We start from the raw sequence: 24,444 nt of genomic DNA, 5'->3' as shown, positions 1-24,444 counted from the left end.
AAAATGTACATAATTCCAATTACCCAGTTACTAAGTGGTTAGAAATTGACACATACATGCTTAACTCCAAAATTGTACTGAGCTAATTTTGTTAGCTAGAAAAATATATAAGAAAAAGAAGCAGGAATGTCTCATTGGTCCGCTTAAGTCTATTTCATGTTCAATTTGATCATTGTTAATCTTTGTTAACCTCAATGGCATTGTCAACCTCAATGCCACCTCCTGAAATAAACATGTACCCTTGATTTCCTTCAAATCTTCAGTCCTCTGGATTGGGAATTCCTGAGATAAACCATCCTCTGGTGACAAAAACTCCTCCTCATCTCTTTGTCCTGAATGGTTGATCCCTTATTGTGAAAATGTGATCCTTCATGCTTTTAAATATCTCAGCCAAGGAAAACTCTAACCTGCCAAGCTCCTTAAAAACTTTGTACACATCAAAGGGGCATCTTTCTTGTGAAACCTTGTGTTAATTTGTTTATTTATTTATTAATTCCCTGTCAAATTGTGCAGATTCGTCCAGTGGGCTGCCTGGTGTCTCAAATCAATGCCATCAAACCATTTCTGAAGGGGTGTACAAGACTGCACAATATTGTTGATTTATATGTTGATTTTTACCTCCTTTTCTGCATAGACAGTCTTGCTTATCAACCGGCATCCATTCACATGAGTGAAATGGGCAAAAAGAATTTTGTATGGAGAGTGGAAAGAAAAATAGTAGCTTTGAATGTATTAGAGCATTTACTCTTTGTCACGCTACAATTTGTTGACTTCCTGTAGATTTTGAAGTTCATAAAATTTCAAAATGTATTGAAGAAACACAACGCACCCCTTTAGAATGCATTTTAATTAACATTTTCACTTCTCTTCCTTCTTCTATTGAATCTTGAATTGATGAATACGAATAGGAACAAAGCTAATTTTGGACTGTAGCAAAATTCCTATGGGCCAAGGAGTTATAGTTTTGGACTGTTCTAAATATACTAGCTCAGCCGACCCTACCTTTGGTCCATCAACTGAGATGCCAGAAGGTAATATAAATGCTTATTTAGTAGCAAGGTGCCTTTGAATTATTTGGCTTTACTACACCCAGATTACCGGCCAAGATCTGTAAACAATAATTATGTGTTTATATCTCACTATAGTATTGTCTCGCCATGTCTCACTATCTTAGTTTAATTTAGTTTATTGTAACGTGTACCGAGGTACTCAAGATTTACAATCTTTCGAAAAAAGACAATTATTTTCACCCGGGTCATAAATCTTTTTATCCTCAGATTATGTCTGCTCTCTAGGTTGATTTTCCAGACTGAGGAGACAGCTTCTCAATATCTACTCTGCCTTTTAATGAATACAAGCCAATCCTACTTAATCTTTTCTCGTCGGTCAACCCTCTCTCTGAGGATTCAATCGTGAATTGGTGCTGCTACGCGAAGGTTTGCTTGGAAATTGGATCATTTCTAAGCAGGAGTTCGAATGCTGCACTGCACAGTTAACTCGTGCCTCTTCACATTAGTTTGGTTTGGGCAGGGTTTCATAGGGAAGTTGTGCTGGTGCATTTGATGCCAATCTACATAGATCTATTACAAAATATAGAATACCGATGAACATTTTTCCGCACCAATTCAAGTTAGGGGTTCTGCCCTTAAAAGGCATCTTCCTTTATGTTTCAGATTAATTTGACCTGCATGGTGCTTTTGGTTTCTTCGCACATGTGGCAGACTGTGAGGCACTTAGGTTTAGTGTAGTTTAGAGATAAATGCAGGAACAGACCCTTTGGCCCACCGAGTCTGCGCAGCCCATCGATCCCTGTACACAAGCACGATCCTTACAGACTAGGGACATTTTACAATATTTACCAAAGCCAATCAACTGACAAACCTGTACATCTTTGGGGTGTGGGAGGAAACCGGAGCACCCGGAGATAACCCACGCTGGTCACGGGGAGAACGTACAAACTCCATAGAGAGAGCACACATAGTCAGGATCGAGCTGGGGTCTCTGGCGCTGTAAGGCAGCTACTCTACTGCTGCGCCACCGTGCCGCCCGCATCAAGTGCCGTACTTCATAGGAGCTGAATAAGGCCATTCGGCCCATCAAGTCTACTACGCCATTGCAATTTCCCAACCCCCAGATTAGTGTGATACTTCCAGAAAGTGCAAAAATAATGTATGTGCTTGTTTTCTCTTGCTGACTTTGGTAATCCATTCAATTAGAAAACATTCAATGAGGTTTATCAAACGTTTGCCTTTTTATGTTGACTCAGCCTAAGTACATAAAGATATTTTCGGTGCCATGACTTAAGTAACTGGTTATCTTGAAGAGCAGTTACATTTTCTAGCTTTCATTCTGCTGGTACAATTCCAGAATAAATTTCTAAAGATTATATTTAGATTTAGATATTTAGATTTAGAGATACAGCGCGGAAACTGGCCCTTCGGTCCACCGGGTCCGCGCCGCCCAGCGATCCCCGCACACTAACACTATCCTACACACACTAGGGACAATTTTTTAAACATTTGCCCAGCCAATTAACCTACATACCTGTACGTCTTTGGAGTGTGGGAGGAAACCGAAGATCTCAGAGAAAACCCACGCAGGTCACGGGGTGAACGTACAAACTGCGCCCGTAGTCAGGATCGAACCAGAGTCTCCGGCGCTGCATTCGCTGTAAGGCAGCAACTCTCCCGCTGTGCCACCGTGCCGCCTCACGGTGGCGCAGCATCACCTGTACTCACCATCCATCATCAGAATTTTTACACAGAGTGTGGTGGAAGCCAAGGGTGGTGGTGGAGGCAGATTGGAAAGTGGCATTTAAGAATCTTTTAGATAGGCGTGAGCATGCAGAGAATGGAGGGATGGGGATCATGTGCAGGCAGGGGTGATTAGTTTGTCTTGGCATCATGTCTGGCACAGACGTTGTGGGCTGAAGGACCTGTTACTGTTCTGTACTATCCAATGCTCAACGTTCAGCAGCCATTTTTCTTAGCACCAGGATACAAATAATCGCTCCTGATATTTCCTCATCTTTTAGTCGTTTTTTAAAATCTTGAGTCAATTATTTTAAATTCCTCGAAACTATTAGAACCCTGGATCGCTATTTTGTCTGCTATGTTTATCGTGTCTTCTACAGTGAATAATGACACAAAATATTTGTTTAAAGCTTCAACTGTTTCTGCATTCTGCGTTAAAATCGCCTCAAATGGGGTAGGCCGTTTAGAACGGAGGCGAGGAAAAACTTTTTCAGTCAGGGAGTTGTGAATCTGGAATTCTCTGCCTCAGAAGGCAGTGGAGGCCAATTCTCTGAATGCATTCAAGAGAGAGCTAGATAGAGCTCTTAAGGATAGCGGAGTCAGGGGGTATGGGGAGAAGGCAGGAACGGGGTACTGATTGAGAATGATCAGCCATGATCACATTGAATGGCGGTGCTGGCTCGAAGGGCCGAATGGCCTACTCCTGCTCCTATTGTCTATTGTCTATTATCTTCTGCCCTCAATGGGGCCACTTTTAATACTGCTGCTCTTTCTTTCCACATGATTACAGAAACTTTTAGTCATACAGAGTCTGCATGTCATGAAAAGACAAGCAGATGCAAAAGTGTAGTTGGAAACAATTCCCAGTATCGGGTATCAACCCAGTTCCCCGTGGAGAGCATATAGTTAGCTATTGATATCCAAAGCAGCATTGTGTCCAGCAATAAACATTTTCACATCACTTTTCTTTTGAATCTTCTCAAACTAATAAGTCCAAATTCTACAATAACAGGAGGAACTGCAGTTACAGATGAGAGCACCATTGGCACTACAGGTTTGGATTCTACTGGACAGACTGCTCCAAATGTCCCTGATCAATCAACTGAGCAAACTGGGGGTAAAGTACAATTTTAATTTATAGCAATAATTTAAACAGTTTAATTAATAACTTTCCAGATTTTAATTATAGTTCAAATTACTAGCTGGGATTTGTAAACAAAAGCTGTGAACATGAGCATCAACTTCATGCTGGAAAATTCCTGGACTTTTTCCCCCAAGAAATTGCAATATTTCACAATGAACGATGATTTAAGATTAGAGTCATGGAGTCATGCTGCATGGAAACAGGCCCTTTGGCCCAACTTGTTTATGCCAACCAAGATGCCCCATTTACACTAGTCCTCGCTACCTGCGTTTGGCTCATATCCCTCTAAACCTTTCCTATCCATGTATCTGTCCGAATGTCTTTTCAATGTTGTTATAATACCTGCCTGAACTACCTCCCCTGGTAGCGTTTCACTTATGTGTGGGAAAGTTGCCTGCAGGTCCCTATTAGCTCTTTCCTTCTCACCTTCCCAGTTTTCCTCGATGACCTTTCCTATGTCTTTGACAACCACTGCTTGACCTGAGCGTATTTTAAAATCTAGAATTGGAAACTACTGTTCGAACCTTCTTTTCTCACCTCCTCCACCACAACAAAACCCCATAAAATTCCAGGGGAGACGAGTGAGAAGGCCAACATTAACCAGATCATGCATACACAAGTGCAGATTCAAAAAAAGAGCAGACTAGGAAAGGATGGTAAGAAAATTAAAGCTGTTTTTTTGAATGTCCACAGCATTCTTAACAAGATAGATGATTTGATGGCCCAGATAGAACTAATCTCTCAATTGACTCCCATCTGTCTTATTCCCCAGTTCATTTCCCTATAACTTATTCTTTCTCATGTGCCCATCAACTCTTGGTTCCCCAACCATTGACACACACCTGGGGTAATTCACAGTTGCCGGCTAACCTACCAGCATGTCTTTGAGACATGGGAAGAACTGGAGCACCCAATGGAAATCGAAGTGGGGTTTGGGTGGATTTGCAACTGCATAGTGTCAGAGGTTTGGGTCAACCCCATCCACCAGATGTGTCCCAATAGTCTAATTTTTGTGTCATTGTACCAAACTTATTCATTTAGTTGAGGCCATTAGTGCTGACAGTTCGTAAGTTCTAGGAGCAGAATAAGGCCATTCGACCCATCGAGTCCACTCCGCCATTCAATCATGGCTGATCTATCTTTCCCTCTCAACCCCATTCCCCTGCCTTTGCTCCGATCACCCAGACAAATCAAGAATCTGTCAATCTCCGCCTTAAAACTATCCATTGACTTGGCCTCTACAGCCGTCTCTGAAAGGAGATGTTGTTGCCTAGAATGGGTGAGATTTGATGGACACTTATGGTTTTTCCTCTGGTCTTTAGGAATTTCTAAAACCATTTGTTGGTGTGAGCGCAACTGTATCTTGGTGTATTGCATTTGTTCCTATTACTCAGATAGGTTACACCAGCAACAATGAGGTTTATCTTTCTTTGGCTCTTTTAATTAAAATTATTACTGTATCTTGTAACCTTGTCCAGGAATTCCACCTTCTTTAAGTTGTGACGAATTGAAAGAGAAACTGGAAGCACAGATCCAGGCTATTGAGGAAATGCACGGTAAAATTGAACCACCAAAGAGCGAGTCTCTGGAATCCAAACGGAAAGGTAAAGCAGACGACTAAGGGTTTGAATTTATAGTTAATTTATGAGGAAACACGATTGATATGATCAAAATTATTGGGCATGAATCAAATAGTTTTCACTAATATCATATCATATCATATATATACAGCGCGGAAACTGGCCTTTTTGGCCCACCAAGTCCGCGCCGCCCAGCGATCCCTGCACATTAACACTATCCTACACCCACTAGGGACATTTTTTTACATTTACCCAGTCAATTAACCTACATACCTGTACGTCTTTGGAGTGTGGGAGGAAACCGAAGATCTCGGAGAAAACCCACGCAGGTCACGGGGAGGACATACAAACTCCTTACAGTGCAGCACCCGTAGTCAGGATCGAACCTGAGTCTCCGGCGCTGCATTCTAGTTTAGTTTAGAGATACAGTGCGGAAACATGCCCTTCAGCCCACCGAGTCCACACCGTCCAGCGATCCCCGTGCATTAACGCTATCCTACACTCACTGGGGACAATTTACACTTATACCAAGCCAATTAACCTACAAACCTGTCGGTCTTTGGAATGTGGGAGGAAACCAAAGATCTCAGAAAAACCCCGTGCAGGTCACAGGGAGAACGTACAAACTCAGTACAGTCAAGCTCCCATAGTCGGGATTGAACCCGGGTCTCTGGCTCTGCAGGTGCTGTAAGGCAGCAACACTACCGCTGTGCCACCGTGCTGGCCATGGGCGATCTGTCCCCAATGATATTTTATGTTTAGATGATTGCTGGCGACTTGGAGTGGTACTTAAATCTCAGTCCGTAACTACAGTATTTAAAGAATTAGTGAGCGGAGTTAGAGTTAATGAACCGAACTTCAGTAAAGTACTGCAGATTTAACAACTTATTCTTAACTTGCCATAGTAAACAGGCTTTGGGGCATCATGAAACTTTAGATGACCTCTCAAAATACCATTATTTTATCAAAACAATAATGTAAATTCTAAATTCTGCACTGCAAGTGGGGGTTGAATCTAAAAATGGATCAGAATAACCAGATTAAAATCTGATTGTGACTGTGCGCTATCAATTTCAGTGCAATCTATAAAATTGCTATTCAGTATGAACATATATTCAAAACTAGTTGCTCCCAGTCAAGTTCGAGGGCAACTGCTTTTAATTTTGCTAAATTAGCATAATATTGTCTCCTTATCAGGCTTGTATGTTTCATCAACGGGTGGCTAATCTTTTCAAATCTGACCCAAAGTGGGTCTTCAGATTTGTATTGAATTTGTTTATCTACGTTAGAACAATCAGAAGGGTTCTTGAATCAGCCTGTGAATCATGGTTTAAAGACTGGGAAACACATCCAAGGGTTTCAACTCTCTGCTTCCATGGAGATTTCCATCAGTCTGAAGAAGGGTCTCGACCTGAAACGTCACCCATTCCTTCTCTCCAGAGGTGCTGCCTGTCCCGCTGAGTTACTCCAGCATTTTGTGTCTACCTTCTTTCCTACACTTTCCAATGATTGTAGTGTGACAAGTCTGGTGAAGGATAGGATATTTAGCATCTCAATCATCCATGGTTCCCACCATTGGGGTTGGTGTGTTTTATCTACAAAATGTCCAGCTGCTGCCTGGGACCATGGGGGTACCCGGCAGGAATGAAGGGGGGGACTCAGCGGAGGGGTGGGGGGGCTACTGCCACGAACGGTGACTGGCAGTAGACAGGAATGTTCGGTGAACTTTTGTACCTTTGTCGGCGCCAGACACATGGCGACCCTTGTGTACAGCCTAGGTGAGGTCTGCTGTACGATTTTACCGGGCTGTATGCAAAACAAAGCATCTCACTGCGACAATGAGGTGTCATTGAATATTGAGCAGAATCATTGAATAATTGCCTGCGCCACTCCGAGAACACCTTCCAAATCTGTGACAACTGGATCCTATCCAAGTCACGCATCATCCTGACGAGGAAATAGATTGCCATTGTGCAGGAAGGTGCTGGTTTAAACTGAAGATAGACACAAAATGCTGGAGCAACTCAGCGTGACACGCAGCATCTCTGGAGAGAAGGAATGGGCGACGTTTTGGGTCGAGACCCTTCTTCAGACTGAGTTCCAGGCTCAGCACCAGGCCCACCTAATAGATTGCCATTCCTTTATTATCACCAGGTATAAATTCTGGGGCACCTTATTACAATGTACAATAGGTGCAGGAGTAGGCCATTTGGCCCTTCGAGCCAGCACCTTATTCAGCAGAAACATTCTCAAGAATGCTATGGTCAAATAACACACCTGCCCAGCACCTTCTCAGATACAGATAAAGTTGGGCAATAGATTCGAGCCTTATCAATGCCGAGCACATTCTGTAAATGAATACATATTAAGATATTGTTCACCATTATCAGTAAACGTGACTTGTATTTGTTGAAATTAATTTTAATAAGATTTTGTCAAAAGGAATTAGTAAACTGGAAAGAAATGGAGCAATGGAAATGTAATGATTTTCTTTACATTTCTTTTCTTTTCAGTGCATGTAGCTGCTGAATGTTTGATTTTACAAACACCTGGAACTGCTGCTAATAGAGACCTTAAAAAAAGATTAGTATTAAAGTCATATTCTACTAAATCTAAGACCCTATCTCCAGACTTTGACAGTAGCACAGCCACAGGTAAATTCTTAAACCTAATCATTTGGCGATGAAACTTTGTCACTGTATGGTCTAAATGAATTGACAGATAGAGTCGTAATTTTAGTTTAGAATTTTAATCAGTATTATATATGGCAATTTGTTGTATATAATGGTATAAAATATGCATGTTACTTTTGGATATTTGTATGTTGGTCATCAATTGTTCAATAGTCCTTTCTTGTCATGTGTACCCTAAGGTACAATGAAATTTGATTTAAAAATACAGTCTACCAAAAAAAAAAGCAACAAGATACAAAATTACATAGAAGTTAAACGTAAACAGCCACCACAGTGGCGTGTGAGAATCCCCAGGGCACACGGCATAAGCGGAGACTCACAGCCATCAGTCCAATATCAGGGCCACACACAAGCTCCACCGTGATGCAACCAGAGTTGCACCGACCGCTTGTCACTCTCTCTGCAGTCCTTGTCCGCCCGAACAGTCAGAAAGCCGTCCGCACTCACACCAGACTCTAGGACGCTCCTGTAGCGCGACGTCCCCGCACCGTGACCACCGCACTCACGGCAATCCCTCCGAGTCTCCACCAGTGCAGGCAGCGTCCATCTTGCTTTTGGTGACCTTGCACTCTTCGCTGTGAGGGAAGGTGAATAACTTTTAGCTTCTGCCTCCTTTTCTCCCATGGTCGGGGTGATCGAAAAACTTGCAGTCGGCGATTGAAGCCCTCGCATCGGGGCGATCGAGGCTCCTGCGATGAGGGCGGTCGAAGCTCCCGCAGCTGGAGTTCCCGAAGTCGGTCCCTGACAAAGGGACTGCCAGCTTCACGATGTTAGGCTGCAGTGCGGACGGAGATACGACACGGCAAAAGTCGCATCTCCGTCGGGGGAATAGATAAAGGGTTTCCCCCGCCTCCCCCCCCCCCCCCCCCACATAATACAAAAACTAAAAATGAACTAAAACATACAAATAAAATGGACTAAAAACAACAAAGAAGAAAGGGACAAGACAGGCTGTTGGCGAAGCTGCCTCTCATGGCGCCACCCGGTGGTGAAGGTGTATTTGCAGTAGTTTTAGTTTAGTTTAGTTTAGAGATACACCATTGAAACAGGCCCTTCCGCGCCGACCAGCAATCACTCGTCCACTAGTTCTATCCTACACACGAAGGACAATTTACAGAAGCCAATTGATCTACAAACCAGCACATCTTTGGAATGTGGGAGAAAACCGGAGAACCCGGAAAAAAACTATGCAATCACAGGGAGAACGTACAAACACCGTACAGACAGCACCTGTAGTCAGGATCGAACTCCGGTCTCTGGCACAGCAAGGCAGCAACTCTACTGCTATGCCGCTGTTCCACCCCTGTAGTTGAAACTGTAACGAAATAGAAGAATTTTGGAATTTACACATGTACCCTTTCAGTTAATTTTTTTAATCCGAGCATTATACTCGCCTACCTTTTGGAAAGGGATTTCGATGAAATATTTTTGCTTAACGTTAAATACCAACTGCCAGTTTTTTTCTCTGTGTTTCAACAAAGCATTACCATATCCAGATGAATACTGTTGGAAGTTTTGCCATTCAATGAGTGGGCAAACTAATTTATTGTATTGGTTTTTAATTCAGTTAAGGTCACCCTACATCCTTCTTGTGATGTTATGACATTGGTGCTACCCATCTGCATTACAATAAGGACGCTAAAATCACGATTTGGAAAACAGTTGAAGTTGCCCGTAAAGGTCCTGCAAATAACATGTAATGGTAAGCCTGAGCAATAAAATATTCTTGTGATAAAATATATTAAAAACAGTAATATACATTTGCTAAATTGGTATAAAAGTGTTCTGCAAAACATAGACTCTTCTTGCATAGTGCCTGTCTGTTTCATGGTAATATTTTTAGGTATACGTGGAGTTATTGAGAAGGGCAACTGTAGAGAGCAAACTCTGACTCAAAATTATTTGGAGATAACATATCGGCATTTTATCCAAAACAAAGTGTAAAAAAAATGTTAGGTAAATTAGATTTTATATTTTTATAGTGTTATGTTCTATAGTTTTACTTGTGTCGTGGATGCTGTAGACTGAATGAATGAATATATTATTGCGATTTATTGAATTTTAGCCCATGCATTCTCCTAAGTCTCCCATTAAAAACCTGAGAGCTAATAGTATCCTCTTACTTTGTAGGTAGAATAATAAAGGATTCGGAAACGCTGGTAGATTTAGGAGTCAGACCGCATGGTGCTATCGAGCTGGAGCTGGCATCTACTGACCCTGAAAACTATGTTATTGAACGCATCAAACCACAGCAGGAAGTCACCAAATCCTATGTGATAATTGTCAAAGTTCAGCTAGGTACTGCAAAGTCTACATCCCCATTGATATTTTAAATTTCAGCATGTCATTTTGGATTGTGTAAGAATATTTAGTTTCAAATGTCATACAGCGTGGAAACAGGCCCTTCGGCCCAACTTGTCCACACCGACCAACATGCACCAGCTACACTAGTCCCACCTACCTGCCTGCCTTTAGCCCATATCCCTCCAAACCTGTCCTATCCATGTGCCATGTGATTTATGATATTTTGGAAATTGCACAATTCTAGAGATATTTACAAAGGTAAGACAAACAATTTATTTTCATTCTTGTGTTTTTTTTCCATTTGGAATTTTTTTCATTTTGGTCATGATGGAGTTATAGTGCCATGATTGGTTTTTGGATTTCTGTGGTTCTTGATGTGCAGAGAGTCGTATGCTGCATCCAAGCCTGCATTTTAAACAGAAATGTCGCTGATATTTTCATATAGTACCCTTATTAATCATTTGAAAATTGTTACAATGATGACTGTTGGTTCCATTTCCATTAAAGGTGTCAGGAGAGCCTGTTTAATGCTGCCCATAGAATTTTCAGACCAGGTACAAGAAAAAAAATGAATGTTGGTAACAACAGTTCCGGATTTAGAGCTGTTCAAATGAATTTTGGAGTGTGGGAGGAAACTGGAGAACCCGGAGAAAATCTATGTGGTCACAGGGAGAATGTACAAACTCTGTACAAGACGACACCCGTAGTCAGGATTAAATACAGTTCTCTGGCACTGTAACGCAGCAAGTCTACCGTTGCGCCACTCTACTGCCATTGTAAGCCCAACGTAAGTGACAGCTAAACAAAAAACAGATGCTAGTAGGTCTGGTTGTCAGGAAGGACATTGGTAGGTGGGGATTGACAGATTCTTGATAAGATTGGATGTCATGGGTTATGGGGAGAAGGCAGGAGAATGGGATTGAGAGGGAAAGATAGATCACCCGTGATTGAATGGCGGAGTAGACTTGGTGGGCCGAATGGCTTAATTCCGAGAACTTACGAACATGATTAAATACATTGAATCTAATTTATTTTAGGAAATTAAATAAGACATGAACATTATGTTGTTATATACAGGACTGTGTGATTTGCATGTCTTCAGGAGCTAGAGGCTGGTGCTGTAGTCAGGATAATATCTTCATCACCTTGCATGTTGAATGATGAAAGTCATCCCTGAAATGAAGCACATTACAGATGAGAGCATGAGACCCCTGTAGCAAACCCAGGACTACATGAATAACAAGGGGTTTTACCCCATTAATTCAATTGGGATTACAATTGTATTCTTTACTGTTGTGTTTATTGTGGTCAGTTCACCATTTTATGATTTCACGTATAAAATCAATATCTGGGGTACAAATTCATTTAAATTGTTAAAACAAATTAGACTAGACAAGAACATTAATTTAAAGAGACCATAGTTAATTCATTAATTCAGTCTGATTTGCCTTAACAATTTAACTAAATTTGTATACCAGATAATGATTTTAAATATGAAATCACAAAATGCTGTACAAACCACAATCTTCTCTCACCACAGACGCTTATTGACTTAATGAGTATGCTCAGCATTTTCTGCTTCTATTTCAGATTATCAGCAACAAAGATTTTTGCTTGTACAAAAAAAATAGATGAACGGAGAGTGTTTTTCTTAAAAAATGATAGCTGTGATTTTTTTCAGATGCCAAGACATGTTGCACTGTGAACGTGGAGATTGTGAAACATCCATATCTCAAGCCCTATTTGGGTGGCTATAAGCACAAACTTACAGGAACAGAATTCCACCATGCAGGAACACAGACTCCATCAAAAAGAAGTTGTATTTGCGTGCAGAGGTTCTGCCGAGAGACACAGGTAAAGGACACTTCCCACTACATCCTATCTTTGTCCCGCCCCCTCCCCTGACATCGATCTGAAGAAGGGTCTCGACCCGAAACGTCACCCATTCCTTCTCTCCCGAGATGCTGCCTGACCTGCTGAGTTACTCCACCATTTTGTGTCTACCTTCAGGTAAAGGATACAGACACTTGAAGGCTGCGGAGGCCAAGTCAATGGATATTTTTAAGGCAGATATAGATAGATTTGTGATTAGTGTGGGTGTTCGGGGTTGGGAGGGAAAGATAGATCAGCCATGATTGAATGGCTGAGTGGACTTGATTGTCTGAATGGACTAATTCTGCTCCTATCACTTATGGACATGAACCTCGTGTTTTATATGTGTTTAATTTATGCATTTTTAAAATAATGTGCTTGTTCCTTTCATACTAAAGCATGATTTACGTGCTGCTATTTTCAGATTAACACACTAAAATTTACTGCTGACAGTGTAGTGGTGTATATGTTTAATTTGTATGGCAAGGAACTGCAGATGTTGATTTATTCCGAAGATTGACACAAAATGCTGGAGAAACTCAGCAGGTCAAGCAGCATCTCTGGAGAAAAGGTATAGGTGACATTTCGGGTCGAAACCATTCCTCACACAGGTTGGGTCTCAACCCGAAACATCACCTTTCCCTTTTCTCCAGGGATGCTGCCCGACCAGCTGAGTTACTCCAGCATTTTGTGTCTACTGTTTAATTTGTGTATTTTTAATTGCGCGCCGCTTTTCAAGCAGGTAACCCTCTCGTAAAATGCTGGATACCTGTACCTGAATAAAAGCTTCAGCTAATACTCTGTCCCATTATTTTTTACGGCTTATAAAAAAAATTCTGCAACGTCTCAAAAGTGTCTTTGTATCCGGTGATCTTTCAGAGGTTTGCATGTTTCACTGCAAAATGCACCACGTCGGCTTAAACATTGGCAGAGATTGTAAACCAGGCAGTAAGAGGACATTTTGGTTAATTTCCCTATCCCTAAATATAACACCGTATTCATTTGAAATATTCCAACTAATAAAATGTTAAGACGATGTGATCTTTTTTCCAACTGCTTTTTAGCATCTTGGCAAATTCGGCAAGGCTAACATTTATCACCCTTCCTTGATTACTAACTGCCAAAGGAAGACATTTTAAAGTGACTGGAAGCTCTTATCTTTAAATGAGAGTTGGAGTTAGAAATGTCGTAAAATACAACTGGATGTCAATAGAACTGCACATGTGGTTATTATAAATGCAGCTCCAAGTCCTCACAATACACCCCTTAAGTGTTCATACTACATTAATGTCCAGTGGCATTCAAGAGAGAGCTAGATAGAGCTCTTAAGGATAGCGGAGTCAGGGGGTATGGGGAGAAGGCAGGAACGGGGTACTGATTGAGAATGATCAGCCATGATCACATTGAATGGTGGTGCTGGCCCGAAGGGCCGAATGGCCTACTCCGGCACCTATTGTCTATTGTCTATTGTCATTGTGACTTTCAATCTTAGTCATCAAACTAACTCTCTGCAGGTGAGCTGAAAGGAAATCACTATGTAAATTGCCATGTACCTTCGACTGGCTGCTTACCGCCCTTGGCGGACCATGGCGATTTTGGTCATAGACCACGATTATTAGTTCAGTGTATTAATGAAAATAAAGAATAGTTTTTTTAATGATAAGTTTGCTGCAACTCTGATAAATTTTAGATAGGAGCAAAGTGTTACCATTTTTGGGAAATTTCCATAACAAATGTACATTTTGTTTTTCTACAGACAGTTTCTGAAAAAAATAAGTATCAGCAAACAGCTAATAATACTTCAACACAGATGCCCAAGATCGGCTGCTATGTGTCCAACATCAAAGATAAGTTGCTCACTCCAGGAAGGTACTTCACTGCTGAAGAATACCACGCTTGTAGGTTGAATGCGGTAAGTTATAATTTTATTTTCGAGATACCGTGCGGAAGTATCATTGCATTCCTAGGATCATTGACTCGGGTGCAGTCTGTACGGAGTTTGTACGATCTCCCCCTGATTGCGTGGGTTTTCCTCGGGTTCTCCGGTTTCCTCCCACATTCCAAAGACGTACAGGTTCGTAGGTTCATTGGCTTTGGTAAAGATTGTAAAATGTTAGTAGTGTGTAGGATGCTCGTGTACGAGGATCACTGGTCAGCATGGGCCCGTGGGCCGAAAGGTCTGATTCCGCGCTGTATCTCTAAAACTAAAACTAAAAACTTCTTCAGTCTGAAGAAGGGTCTCGACCCGAAACGTCACCCATTCCTTCTCTCCTGAGATGCTGCCTGACCTGCTGAGTTACTCCAGCATTTTGTGAATAAATACCTTCGATTTGTACCAGCATCTGCAGTTATTTTCTTATACTAAAAACTTAAGATGACTCTTTATTCCTGTTCTATATTTGGATCATAACATAATTGTGCTAACCTATGAATTCAGTGATTGCATAAAAAAACATTAAAACCCTCACAGAAAAATTTATTTTTACACAAATATCAACATTAATGGAAAACTCCAATTTGCTATGGCCTTGTGATTTTGCCTTCAAACTTAGCTACAACATTAGTTTCTCATATTTCAGGTCATTGTGATACAGACCTACTTTAGACGCTGGTTTGCTAAGAATTATGTTCAACAACTGAGAAGACAAAGGGACAAAAGGCTACAATGGGAACAGGAGCAAGAAGTGCTATTGAAAAATGAAAAAGACGATTATACAAAGAGACAATATGAAAGGAGAATGAATCCCAAGACAAGAGACGACTTTGACCTACTTTTTCATGCACTGGAAGGTACATTTTACTTTATAGAAATTTCCCTTTGATTAACTTTTCCTGTTCTGGTCTTCAGTAAATCATTTTTATTTTAAATGCTGTTGAATGTTCAAAATGGTCAATTTTCATAAGTTCATAAGTCTTCTTATCGAGTTCACATCACAAGATTAGAAATTGTTCAACCAGAGCTGAACGCACTTCTCGGCATCTGCATACAGTTGCGTCTTGCGCTTCTTGTACTTCTTGCGCTTCTAGTGCGTGGTGGTGGAAAGATTGGTGGAAACAGGGCCGCGACGTGAACGCTCTTTCCTTGACCCCAGTCCAAGACCCTTCTTCAGACTGCAGGAAGAGAACTTCTTCAAAGTAGGCAAACCTTGAGGAGATTTTGCAGTGGAGTAGACAAAAAGGAACTGCAGATGCTGGTTTAAGTGCAAAGATAGACACAAAAAACTGGCGTGAAAAGAAGGATCCCGACCTGAAATGTCACCTATTCCTTTTCTCCTGACATGCTGTCTGACCCACTGAGTTACTCCAGCTAATTGTGTCTATCTTAGATGCCAACAGTTTGAAGTGTAACAGTGAGCATTTCCAGTCAAATTGCAGCCCAGTCCAATATAATGATCACACGATGTCACCAAATTGACTCTTTCCAAAGTCGAAGTTCTAATTACAAGTGTGTTTTTATTTATGTATTTGTTCCTTATTTAAGTTTCAGCTGTGAACTAACTTGCATTTTAACTGGTGTAGTGTGCAGATCTCATAAGTGATAGGAGCAGAAATAGGCCATTCGGCCCATCAACTCTATGTCATTCTATCTCTCCCTCCTAACCCCATTTTCCTGCCTTCTCCCCATAAACCCTGTCTCCCGTTACAATTCTCCCGTTTTCTACAGTTAAAATTTATATATTCATAATTTTTTTTTGATGATGTTCAATTATGTTTTATTTTCAATTGCAGCTCAGATGGTTTTATTTTAATTCCCAGCCGTTGCGAGCAGGAGAAATGTGTTTACTTCATGGCAGTTGAGAGGAATGATGCAATTACCTTTGTGTTCCCTCTGTGAATATTTAGAATGGAAGAAGGAGGAGGTGAGACACATAAACCAGACCCTGACTGGCCCTGAACGGAAGGCAGCTCTTTACACACTCCTGGAAGAAGAGGCAAAGCTCATTGCGTCCATCGCTCGGCATCGAGTAGATGCCGCCAAGGAAACTGGACCAAAGTTAATTCAGAATCTTTTGAATAAGGTCAATGAACCAATATATTATTGCATTAATATAATTCCGTAAAGAAGTGATGATGTCTCACCACATGGTGAGAGAATGTGATCTAAACAATCAGTTTGGTGCCACTTTGGGCAAACTTAGTGGGTAAGCGATCTGATATTTAAGCTGTTGAAATGACAGCAAAATTATTGAGCCATTGGAACAAACTCAATTTATTAAAAGTAAATTATTACGCTTGTCTTTCTCACTCAGAGTTGCCCCCCTGTGGTCAAATGAATGGGTTTATTCTTCCCGCGCCAGGGCTAAACTTGGCACGGGTTCAATAAACCAATTACCTAGCTAATTGCTGGAGAGATGCGGGATGCCTTTCTGCACTTCTGGATATCATGTGGAAGTCAAAAGTTAGAGCGCAGTAAGGAAACTACCAGCAGATCTCAGCTCACAAGTTCATGAGCTTTGACACTGATGGGTGAACAGATGCCAACAGGTTGTGTAGGAAGGAACTGCAGATGCTGGGTTAACCTGGAGATAGACACAAAAAGCTCGAGTAACTCATCGGGTCAGGCAGCATCTCTGGGGGAAAAAGGAATAGGTCAAGACCCTTCTTCAGACTGGAGGAGAACTTCTTCAAAGTAGGCACACCTTGAGGAGATTTTGCAGTGGAGCAGACAAAATGTGTGGGAAGGAACTGCAGATGAAGGCTTAAATGCAAAGATAGACACAAAAAGCTGGAGTGAAAAGAAGGATCTCAACCAGAAATGTCACCTATTCCTTTTCTCCAGACTTGCTGTCTGACCCACTGAGTTACTCCAGCTATTTGTGTCTATCTTAGATGCCAACAGTTTGAAGTGTAATAGTGAGCATTTCCAGTCAAATTGCAGCCCAGTCCAATATAATGATCACAAGATGTCACCAAATTGACTCTTTCCAAAGTCGAAGTTCTAATTCCAAGTGTGTTTGTATTTATGTATTTGTCCATTATTTAAGTTTCAGCTGTGAACTAACTTGCGTTTTAACTGGTGTAGTGTGCAGATCCCATAAAATGGAAGGCATTTGATGGGAGAATCACGGAAATGGATACCCAGTTCACTCTTCGGGCCAGAGAGCTACGTGAAATTTACAACAGTATTAATATGAAATACCTGACCACGGATGAGAGACTGGATGCTCTATTAACTTTAAAACACACAGTCAAGGTATGAAAGTCAGAGTCTTACAGCATGGAAAAAGGCCCTTCAGCTCAACTTGCCCACACCGACCAACATGTCGCATCTGCATTCGTCCCAGCTGCCCGCGTTTGGTCCATATCCCTTTAAACCTGTCTATTCACATACCTGTCTAATTGTTTCTTAAACGTTGCAATAGTTCCTGCCTCAACTACTTCCTGCGGCAGCTCATTCCACACACCTACCACCTCTTGTGTGTGAAAAAGTTACCCCTCAGATTCCTATGAAATCTTTCCCCCTTCACCTTAAACCTATGTCCTCTGGTTCTCGATTCCCCTCGTCTGGGAAAGAGACTCTGGGCATCTACCGGATCTATTCCTCCCATGATTTTATACACCTCTACAAGATAACCCCTCATCCTCCTGCGCTCCAAGGAATTGGCTTTGGTAAAATTGTAAATAGTCTCTAGTGTGTAAGATAGCGCTAGTGTACGGGTGATCGCTGGTTGACACAGACTCGGTGGACCGCACTGTATCTCCGAAGTCTAAAAAAAAACGCGAAACGCATCTGTTCCTGTCTGTTAAAGCTCGGCTCACAGAGTTTAACTGTTTAGAAATTTCTAATATCAATTCCTTTTTCTATAAAGGAACATAACAGTAAGTTAACACAGGAAATTATGGATTTGATTGACCGAGAAGCAGATCTTCTGATGAGGCAAGTAAAGGAAGTGCACCTGGATGGACTCAGACAGAGAATATCAACACTCTTTCTTCAGTACATCAAGACACCAATGTTTAACCCAGAGATCGCCAGATTCCTTAAGGTACAAAATGAGCCGTTACTTGAAATGTGCTGGGGTCATTCAGCAGTGTAATTTTATGCACTTTCCCTTTTATTGACACAAAGATGATCTGAAGTGCTTAATTTGTCAAGATATAGCATTTAGGATGATATTCATTGACTTTGTACAGAACAATATGGCTCTCCAGAATCTCACCCGGGTAGATATTAATATCCTTGCATAGATGGCTGAACACAGAGTAGCATAGGGCACGATCGCTCTGTTGGAGCTGCAGTTAACATTGTAGTCATTGTCTAGACAGGCTACCAGACATTTGCTTTAAGAGACTATTTACCAAAATAAAATCACATAAAATTTTGAGATGACCTTCTGAAATGGATTGTTAAATGTATGAGAGGTGGGTAGTGATAAAAGGACACTAATATTTTAGGTGCTCCTCGAAAGACTGTAAAGCTTTTCACCACGTGTATCAAAGCTTGTAGGAACAAAGATAAAATGAGAATCTAATGGAGCAGGGATGTAGAATGGATATAAACCGAATACATGGTGTCTAAGGTGCTGGCAAATGGAATTCACTGTTGACCATTGGTTGACCAAATGGGTGACCATTTTTTTATCCATGAAATGCAAATACAAGGATTTAATGGTGTGAAAGTGGGAATTTTGTTGTAGAAGTATACAGGGCAATGATAAAAACAAGTGTGCAAGTACAAAAAAGAAGCCAAAGAGGCTAAAGGGATATTTCCAATTGCCTGAAATGGACTGGATTACAAAGGGCAGGAAATTATATTTGAGATCCAGAGAGTCATTCAGCACGGAGACATACAATTTAGCCCAGCCAGTCTGTGCTGACCACCAAGAACACATTTACATTAATCCCATGCTAATCCAATGTTATTTTTCCCATGTTCCCAACAGCTTGTTCTTAATTCTACCACTCACCTATACACTAAGAACAGTCAACCTACCAACATGTAGATCTTGGGGATAGGGGAAGAAACTGGAGCACACATACAAAATCCCTGTGGTCACAGGGAGAACATCAGCTGTGGAGATCAGGATTGAACCTAAATTGCTGGAGCTGTGAGGGACCAACTTTACTAACCATTCCATGGTGGGACATTTCAGCACTGAAATATGGGCAGTGTCATCAAAGTTTAATGTTATGCTGCCTTCTGGTGATGGTATCACCCAGTCTCATTTGGTTAATGAGTTCAGTCGTAGCCATACAGCAGGGGACTAGGCCCTTTGGCCCAACTTTCCCATGCTGACCAAGATGCCCCATTTACACCAGCCCACCAGGCTATATTGTCTCATATCCCTCCAAACCTTTCTTATTCATTAGTGTGACGTGGTTGCAAAACTGTTTATATTTGTGTTAAGTGGTTGCAATGGAATATATTAACTGGGGAACCAACAAATGAACAGTTTAGTTGTTGAATAATAAGAGTTCCACAGCGCTTTATTGCAGATATATTCATAAATGCAGCATGAAAATCCCAAATTAACTCCAGTTATTACTGGAGACTTCTAAATTTAATTTTGCTTTGGATGTGTGGAAAATCTGATCAATTCCATTGATATTAGTGGGTAAAACGTACGAGTGGGGAACGATCTTTGTTTGTAGACTTCAAGACTGAGGTGAGATATCCTTTAAACTCTGAACCTCGGTATAATGTGAGCTTTGTGCATCTTTTCTAGGTTCCACAGGATCCAATGCAGTTGCGCAAAAACATTTTTTTCTGCTCAAGCTGTGGGAGTTACATACCGTCCACAGACTTCCCTCTGTCAATGGCGTCAAGGGGACTCCACTTATGCCGACAATGCATTAAGCAGAATAACGAAGCTCGTCATCGCGAAGAGTCAAGCCAGTACAAACTGATCATGAAACAGCTGAGGAAAGCGGAGGCAGATTTTGGAGATGGATCCCAACTTGCATTCTTAGTGCAGGTATCGTATGACCTTTGCTACAGGATGCTTTAAGCAAATGACGTTGTGCACCCAAAGTCTGTAGGAAGGAACTGCAGAACTGAAGATAGGCACAAAATGCCAGAGTAAGTCAGCGGACCAGGCGGCATCTCCAGAGAGATGGGATGGGCGACGTTTTGGATCGAGACCTTTCTATGGAGGCTGAAGAAGGGCTTCGACCCGAAACGTCACCCATTCCATCTCTCCAGAAATGCTGCCTGACCCGCTGAGTTACTCCAGCATTTTGTGTCTATTGTTATTGTGCACCTTTCTTTACACTGAATGTCATTTGGAAAGCAGTGACAGGATCAGTCAAAGTCGGCATGGATTTATGAAGGGGAAATCATGCTTGACTAATCTTCTGGACTTTTTTGAGGATGTAACAAGTAGAATGGATAAGGGAGAGATGTGGTGTATCTATACTTTCAAAAAGCCTATGACAAGCTCCCACACAAGAGATTACTGTGCAAAATTAGAGCACATGGTATTGGGGATAGGGTATTGGCATGGATAGAGAACTGGTTGCAGACAGGAAGCAAAGAGTAGGAATTAACGGGTCCTTTTCAGAATGGCAGGCAGTGGCTAGTGGGGTGCCGCAAGGCTCGGTGCTGGGCCCCAGTTATTTACAATATATATTAACGATTTAGACGAAGGGATTAAATGTGACATCTTCAAGTTTGCGGATGACACGAAACTGGGTGGCAGTGTGAGCTGTGATGAGGATGCTATGAGGCTGCAGGGTGACGTGGATAGGTTGGGTGAGTGAGCAGGCGTGGCAGATGCAGTATAAGGTGGATAAATGTGAGGTTATCCACTTTGATGGCAAGAACAGGAAGGCAGATTATTATCTGAATGGTGTCAGATTAGGAAAAGGGGAGGTGCAACGAGACCTGGGTCAGTCACTAAAAGTAAGCATGCAGGTACAGCAGGCAGTAAACAAAGCTAATGGCATGTTGGGCTTCATTGCGAGAGGATTTTAGGAGCAAGGAGGTCCTATTGCAGTTGTACAGGGCCTTAGTGAGACCGCACCTGGAGTATTGTGTGCAATTTTGGTCTAATTTGAGGAAGGACATTATTGCTATTGAGGTAATGCAGCGTAGGTTCACCAGGTTAATTCCCGGGATGGCGGGACTGACATATGATGAAAGAATGGGTCGACTGGGCTTCTATTCACTGGAATTTAGAAGGATGAGAGGTGATCTTATAGAAACACATAAAATTCTTAAAGGATTGGACAGGCTAGATGCAGGAACAATGTTCCCGAGGTTGGGGGAGTCCGGAACCACGGGTCACAGTTTAAGAATAAGGGGTAGGCCATTTAGGACTGAGATGAGCAAAAACTTCTTCACCCAGAGAGTTGTGAATCTGTGGAATTCTCTGCTGCAGAAGGCAGTGGAGGCAAATTCACTGGATGTTTTCAAGAGAGAGTTAGATTTAGCTCTTAGGGCTATAGGAATCAAGGGATATGGGGAAAAAGCAGGAATGGGGTACTGATTTTATTGCCATGATCATATTGAATGGCTCAAAGGGCCGAATGAGTACGTATTTTGCTCATTTTATCAACACAGATCTTGTAGGCAAATGGCATTTACCTATTTAAAAGGCAGTATTTAAACATTTAAAGGCAAAAGACCCAGGACATCCATGCCTTCACTGTTAAACATAGAATTCCTGAACATTCCCAACAGTGGCAGATAATTTATCTGTTAAGATTTTCTGCTGTTGAACCTTCCATGGCATCCAATAACTGATCAATATTGCTGAGTTTCTCTAGGATCCACCACCAATGCCAGAGATACTCTTAGTTCTTTTAACTTGACAGTTGGCAAAGCTGGGCTGGACTTTAACTGCTGACAAAATTGTATTTTCAAAATGTTGACACCATTTACAAAGCAGTATTATTTTGGCAGGAACAAGATATGAAATATCTCGTTGACAGTATTTGGGGCACCCAGTCTGTGTTGAGTGCCAGTACAAGCATGAAGGATCTGATAATGATAAGGTGGGATAAAACGATGGAGTGGTCACCTTGGAATTGTATTCTCCTCACAGCAGAAGAAGCTGAAGCTCACCTTAAACTTGATAACATCTACAAGGTATACACACTTATTTACTCTCTTATTTTGTAAACTTATCACTCTATATCTTTTGCGTTTGTTTATTATTGTTGCATCTCATAATTCCCAACGGCTGCTCTCCGAGTTCAACTTTGCGTACTTATTTATCCACTCATGGGCTCGTTTAGTTTAGTCATCTGTCTGCATTGTTCTTCCATTCTATGTTTAGTTTAGTTTAGAGATACAGGCCCTTTGACCCACCGAGTCCGCGCAGACCAGCAATCATCCCGTAAGCCAGCACTATCCTACACCCACATGGGGCAATTTACAGTTTCACCGGTCAATTATCCTACAAACCTAAACGTCTTTGGAATGTGGGAGGAAACCAGAGCTCCCAGAGAAAACCCACGAGGTCACGGGGAGAACGTACAAACTCCGTACAGACAGATTGAACCCTGATCTCTGGCGCTGTAGGGCAGCAACTTTACTGCTGCGCCACCGTGCCATCCCACCAATGATGTCCATTCAACTTCTTGGTTACAAATTTGATAGTTCAATGTTTTAAGGCACCGAGGAAAGCTCTGATGTGCATGTGTTGTGTGTCCTCAATTTAATGTCCTCACAGTGATTAACTCTGGACTAGACATTTGTGGATGTTGCCAGGACTTGAGGGCCTGAGCTATAGCGAGAGGTTGGGTAGGTTAGGACTCTATTCTTTGGACCACAGGAGGATGAGAGGTGATCTTATAGAGGTGTATATCATGAGGGTAATAGAGAGGGGAGATGCACAGACCCTTGTACCCAGATTAGGAGATTGAGGAACCAGAGAACATAGGTTCAAAGTGAAAGGGGAAAGCTTTAATAGCAACCTGAGGAGCATCTTTTTCACACAGAGTGGTGGCGGGGATATGGAACGACCCTGCCAGTGGAGGTGGTTGAGGAAGGCACTGCAACAATATTTAAAAGACAGGTACATGGATAGCAAAGGTTTAGAAGGATATGTGTCAAATACGGGCAGGTGGGGCGAGTGTAGATGGGGCATCTTGGTTGGCATGGGCAAGTTGGGCTGGAGGGCCTGTTTCCATGATGTGTGACTGTGACTCCATGAGTATATTGTTGTTGTTCACACAGGATTATGAGGCCATGTTTATTCGCACGATCAATAACCGACACACTTTGGGAAAGAGTTACTTTTCTCGGATTCCTGAAATAGTGAATTACGCGCGCACCTGCTTGATGAAAGACTCAACTTCCACAAACGACCTCATCATTACAAATTTCTTTCACGCTAATTGAAAGCCAGTGTTCGCAAATTACTTCAGTGGAAGATGTCAGACGGACACACTTCAATGATTAATTTCAATTAAAAAAAATTACAGCTTTGTTGAAAAGAATGTTCCATTGTTTCATTAATCGCTGATCATAAGTAAAACAAAAAATAATTGTAACCTCTTTAATTTGTAACCGATTCTGTGTTTTTAATTAGTGTAAGAAAATAACTGATGCTGGTACAAATCAAAGGTATTTATTTCACAAAATGCTGGAGTAACTCAGCAGGTCAGGCAGCATCTCAGGAGAGAAGGAATGGGTGATGTTTCGGACCCGAAATGTCACCCATTCCTTCTCTCCTGAGATGCTGCCTGACCTGCTGAGTTACTCCAGCATTTTGTGAAATAAATATCTGTGTTTTTAATTAATCCTTTAGACTAAAGAATGATTGAATGAAGTGTAACTGGATTCATAAATGCAATCCTCTATATATTTCAATATAATCTCATTACAGTTTCCTAATATTTGCACATTTCACTGGGCCCCTGAACTGAGGCTCGACGTATTGCTTAAAGTATCAGGCATAGTCTCACAGTCATGAAAATATTGTGCTGCACAAATTATCCCAGCTACCCCTCAAGTGAAGGGAGGGAATGCAGATACTGGTTTAATATTTAATATGAATATTGATTTCTCTAACTTCAAGTAACCCTTGCATCCCCATTCTCTCCGTCCCACCCCCACCCAAGTCATTGTATCAGTTTCAAAGTCATCTTGTTGAGTCTCATTGTCTGTAACTCGTTTTCACCTAGCCCACAGCTAACAATGGCATGTTTCC

General features: G+C 41.6%; 1 protein-coding gene across 1 annotated transcript in view; it reads left to right on the top strand.

The window, feature by feature from the left end:
* Positions 1 to 23,634, top strand: part of iqub (IQ motif and ubiquitin domain containing) — a 35,028-nt gene extending 11,394 nt beyond the window's left edge. Inside the window, exons 6-20 of the mRNA XM_078416509.1 lie at positions 909 to 1,031; positions 3,766 to 3,870; positions 5,376 to 5,501; positions 7,991 to 8,131; positions 9,738 to 9,872; positions 10,301 to 10,468; positions 12,156 to 12,328; positions 14,103 to 14,258; positions 14,926 to 15,136; positions 16,190 to 16,365; positions 17,370 to 17,540; positions 18,157 to 18,333; positions 20,014 to 20,262; positions 22,191 to 22,376; positions 23,469 to 23,634. Coding sequence (XP_078272635.1) covers positions 909 to 1,031; positions 3,766 to 3,870; positions 5,376 to 5,501; positions 7,991 to 8,131; positions 9,738 to 9,872; positions 10,301 to 10,468; positions 12,156 to 12,328; positions 14,103 to 14,258; positions 14,926 to 15,136; positions 16,190 to 16,365; positions 17,370 to 17,540; positions 18,157 to 18,333; positions 20,014 to 20,262; positions 22,191 to 22,376; positions 23,469 to 23,633 — 2,462 coding nt within the window. The 3' untranslated portion in view covers position 23,634. The remainder of the gene's footprint in view (positions 1 to 908; positions 1,032 to 3,765; positions 3,871 to 5,375; positions 5,502 to 7,990; positions 8,132 to 9,737; positions 9,873 to 10,300; positions 10,469 to 12,155; positions 12,329 to 14,102; positions 14,259 to 14,925; positions 15,137 to 16,189; positions 16,366 to 17,369; positions 17,541 to 18,156; positions 18,334 to 20,013; positions 20,263 to 22,190; positions 22,377 to 23,468) is intronic.
* Positions 23,635 to 24,444: the final 810 nt, after the last annotated feature.

This window comes from Rhinoraja longicauda, chromosome 20 (genome assembly GCF_053455715.1).
Source record: "Rhinoraja longicauda isolate Sanriku21f chromosome 20, sRhiLon1.1, whole genome shotgun sequence".
Classification (NCBI taxonomy): Eukaryota; Metazoa; Chordata; class Chondrichthyes; order Rajiformes; family Arhynchobatidae; genus Rhinoraja; species Rhinoraja longicauda.
The sequence above is the reverse complement of the archived record's forward strand: the minus strand, read 5'-3'. Positions and strand labels throughout refer to the sequence as shown.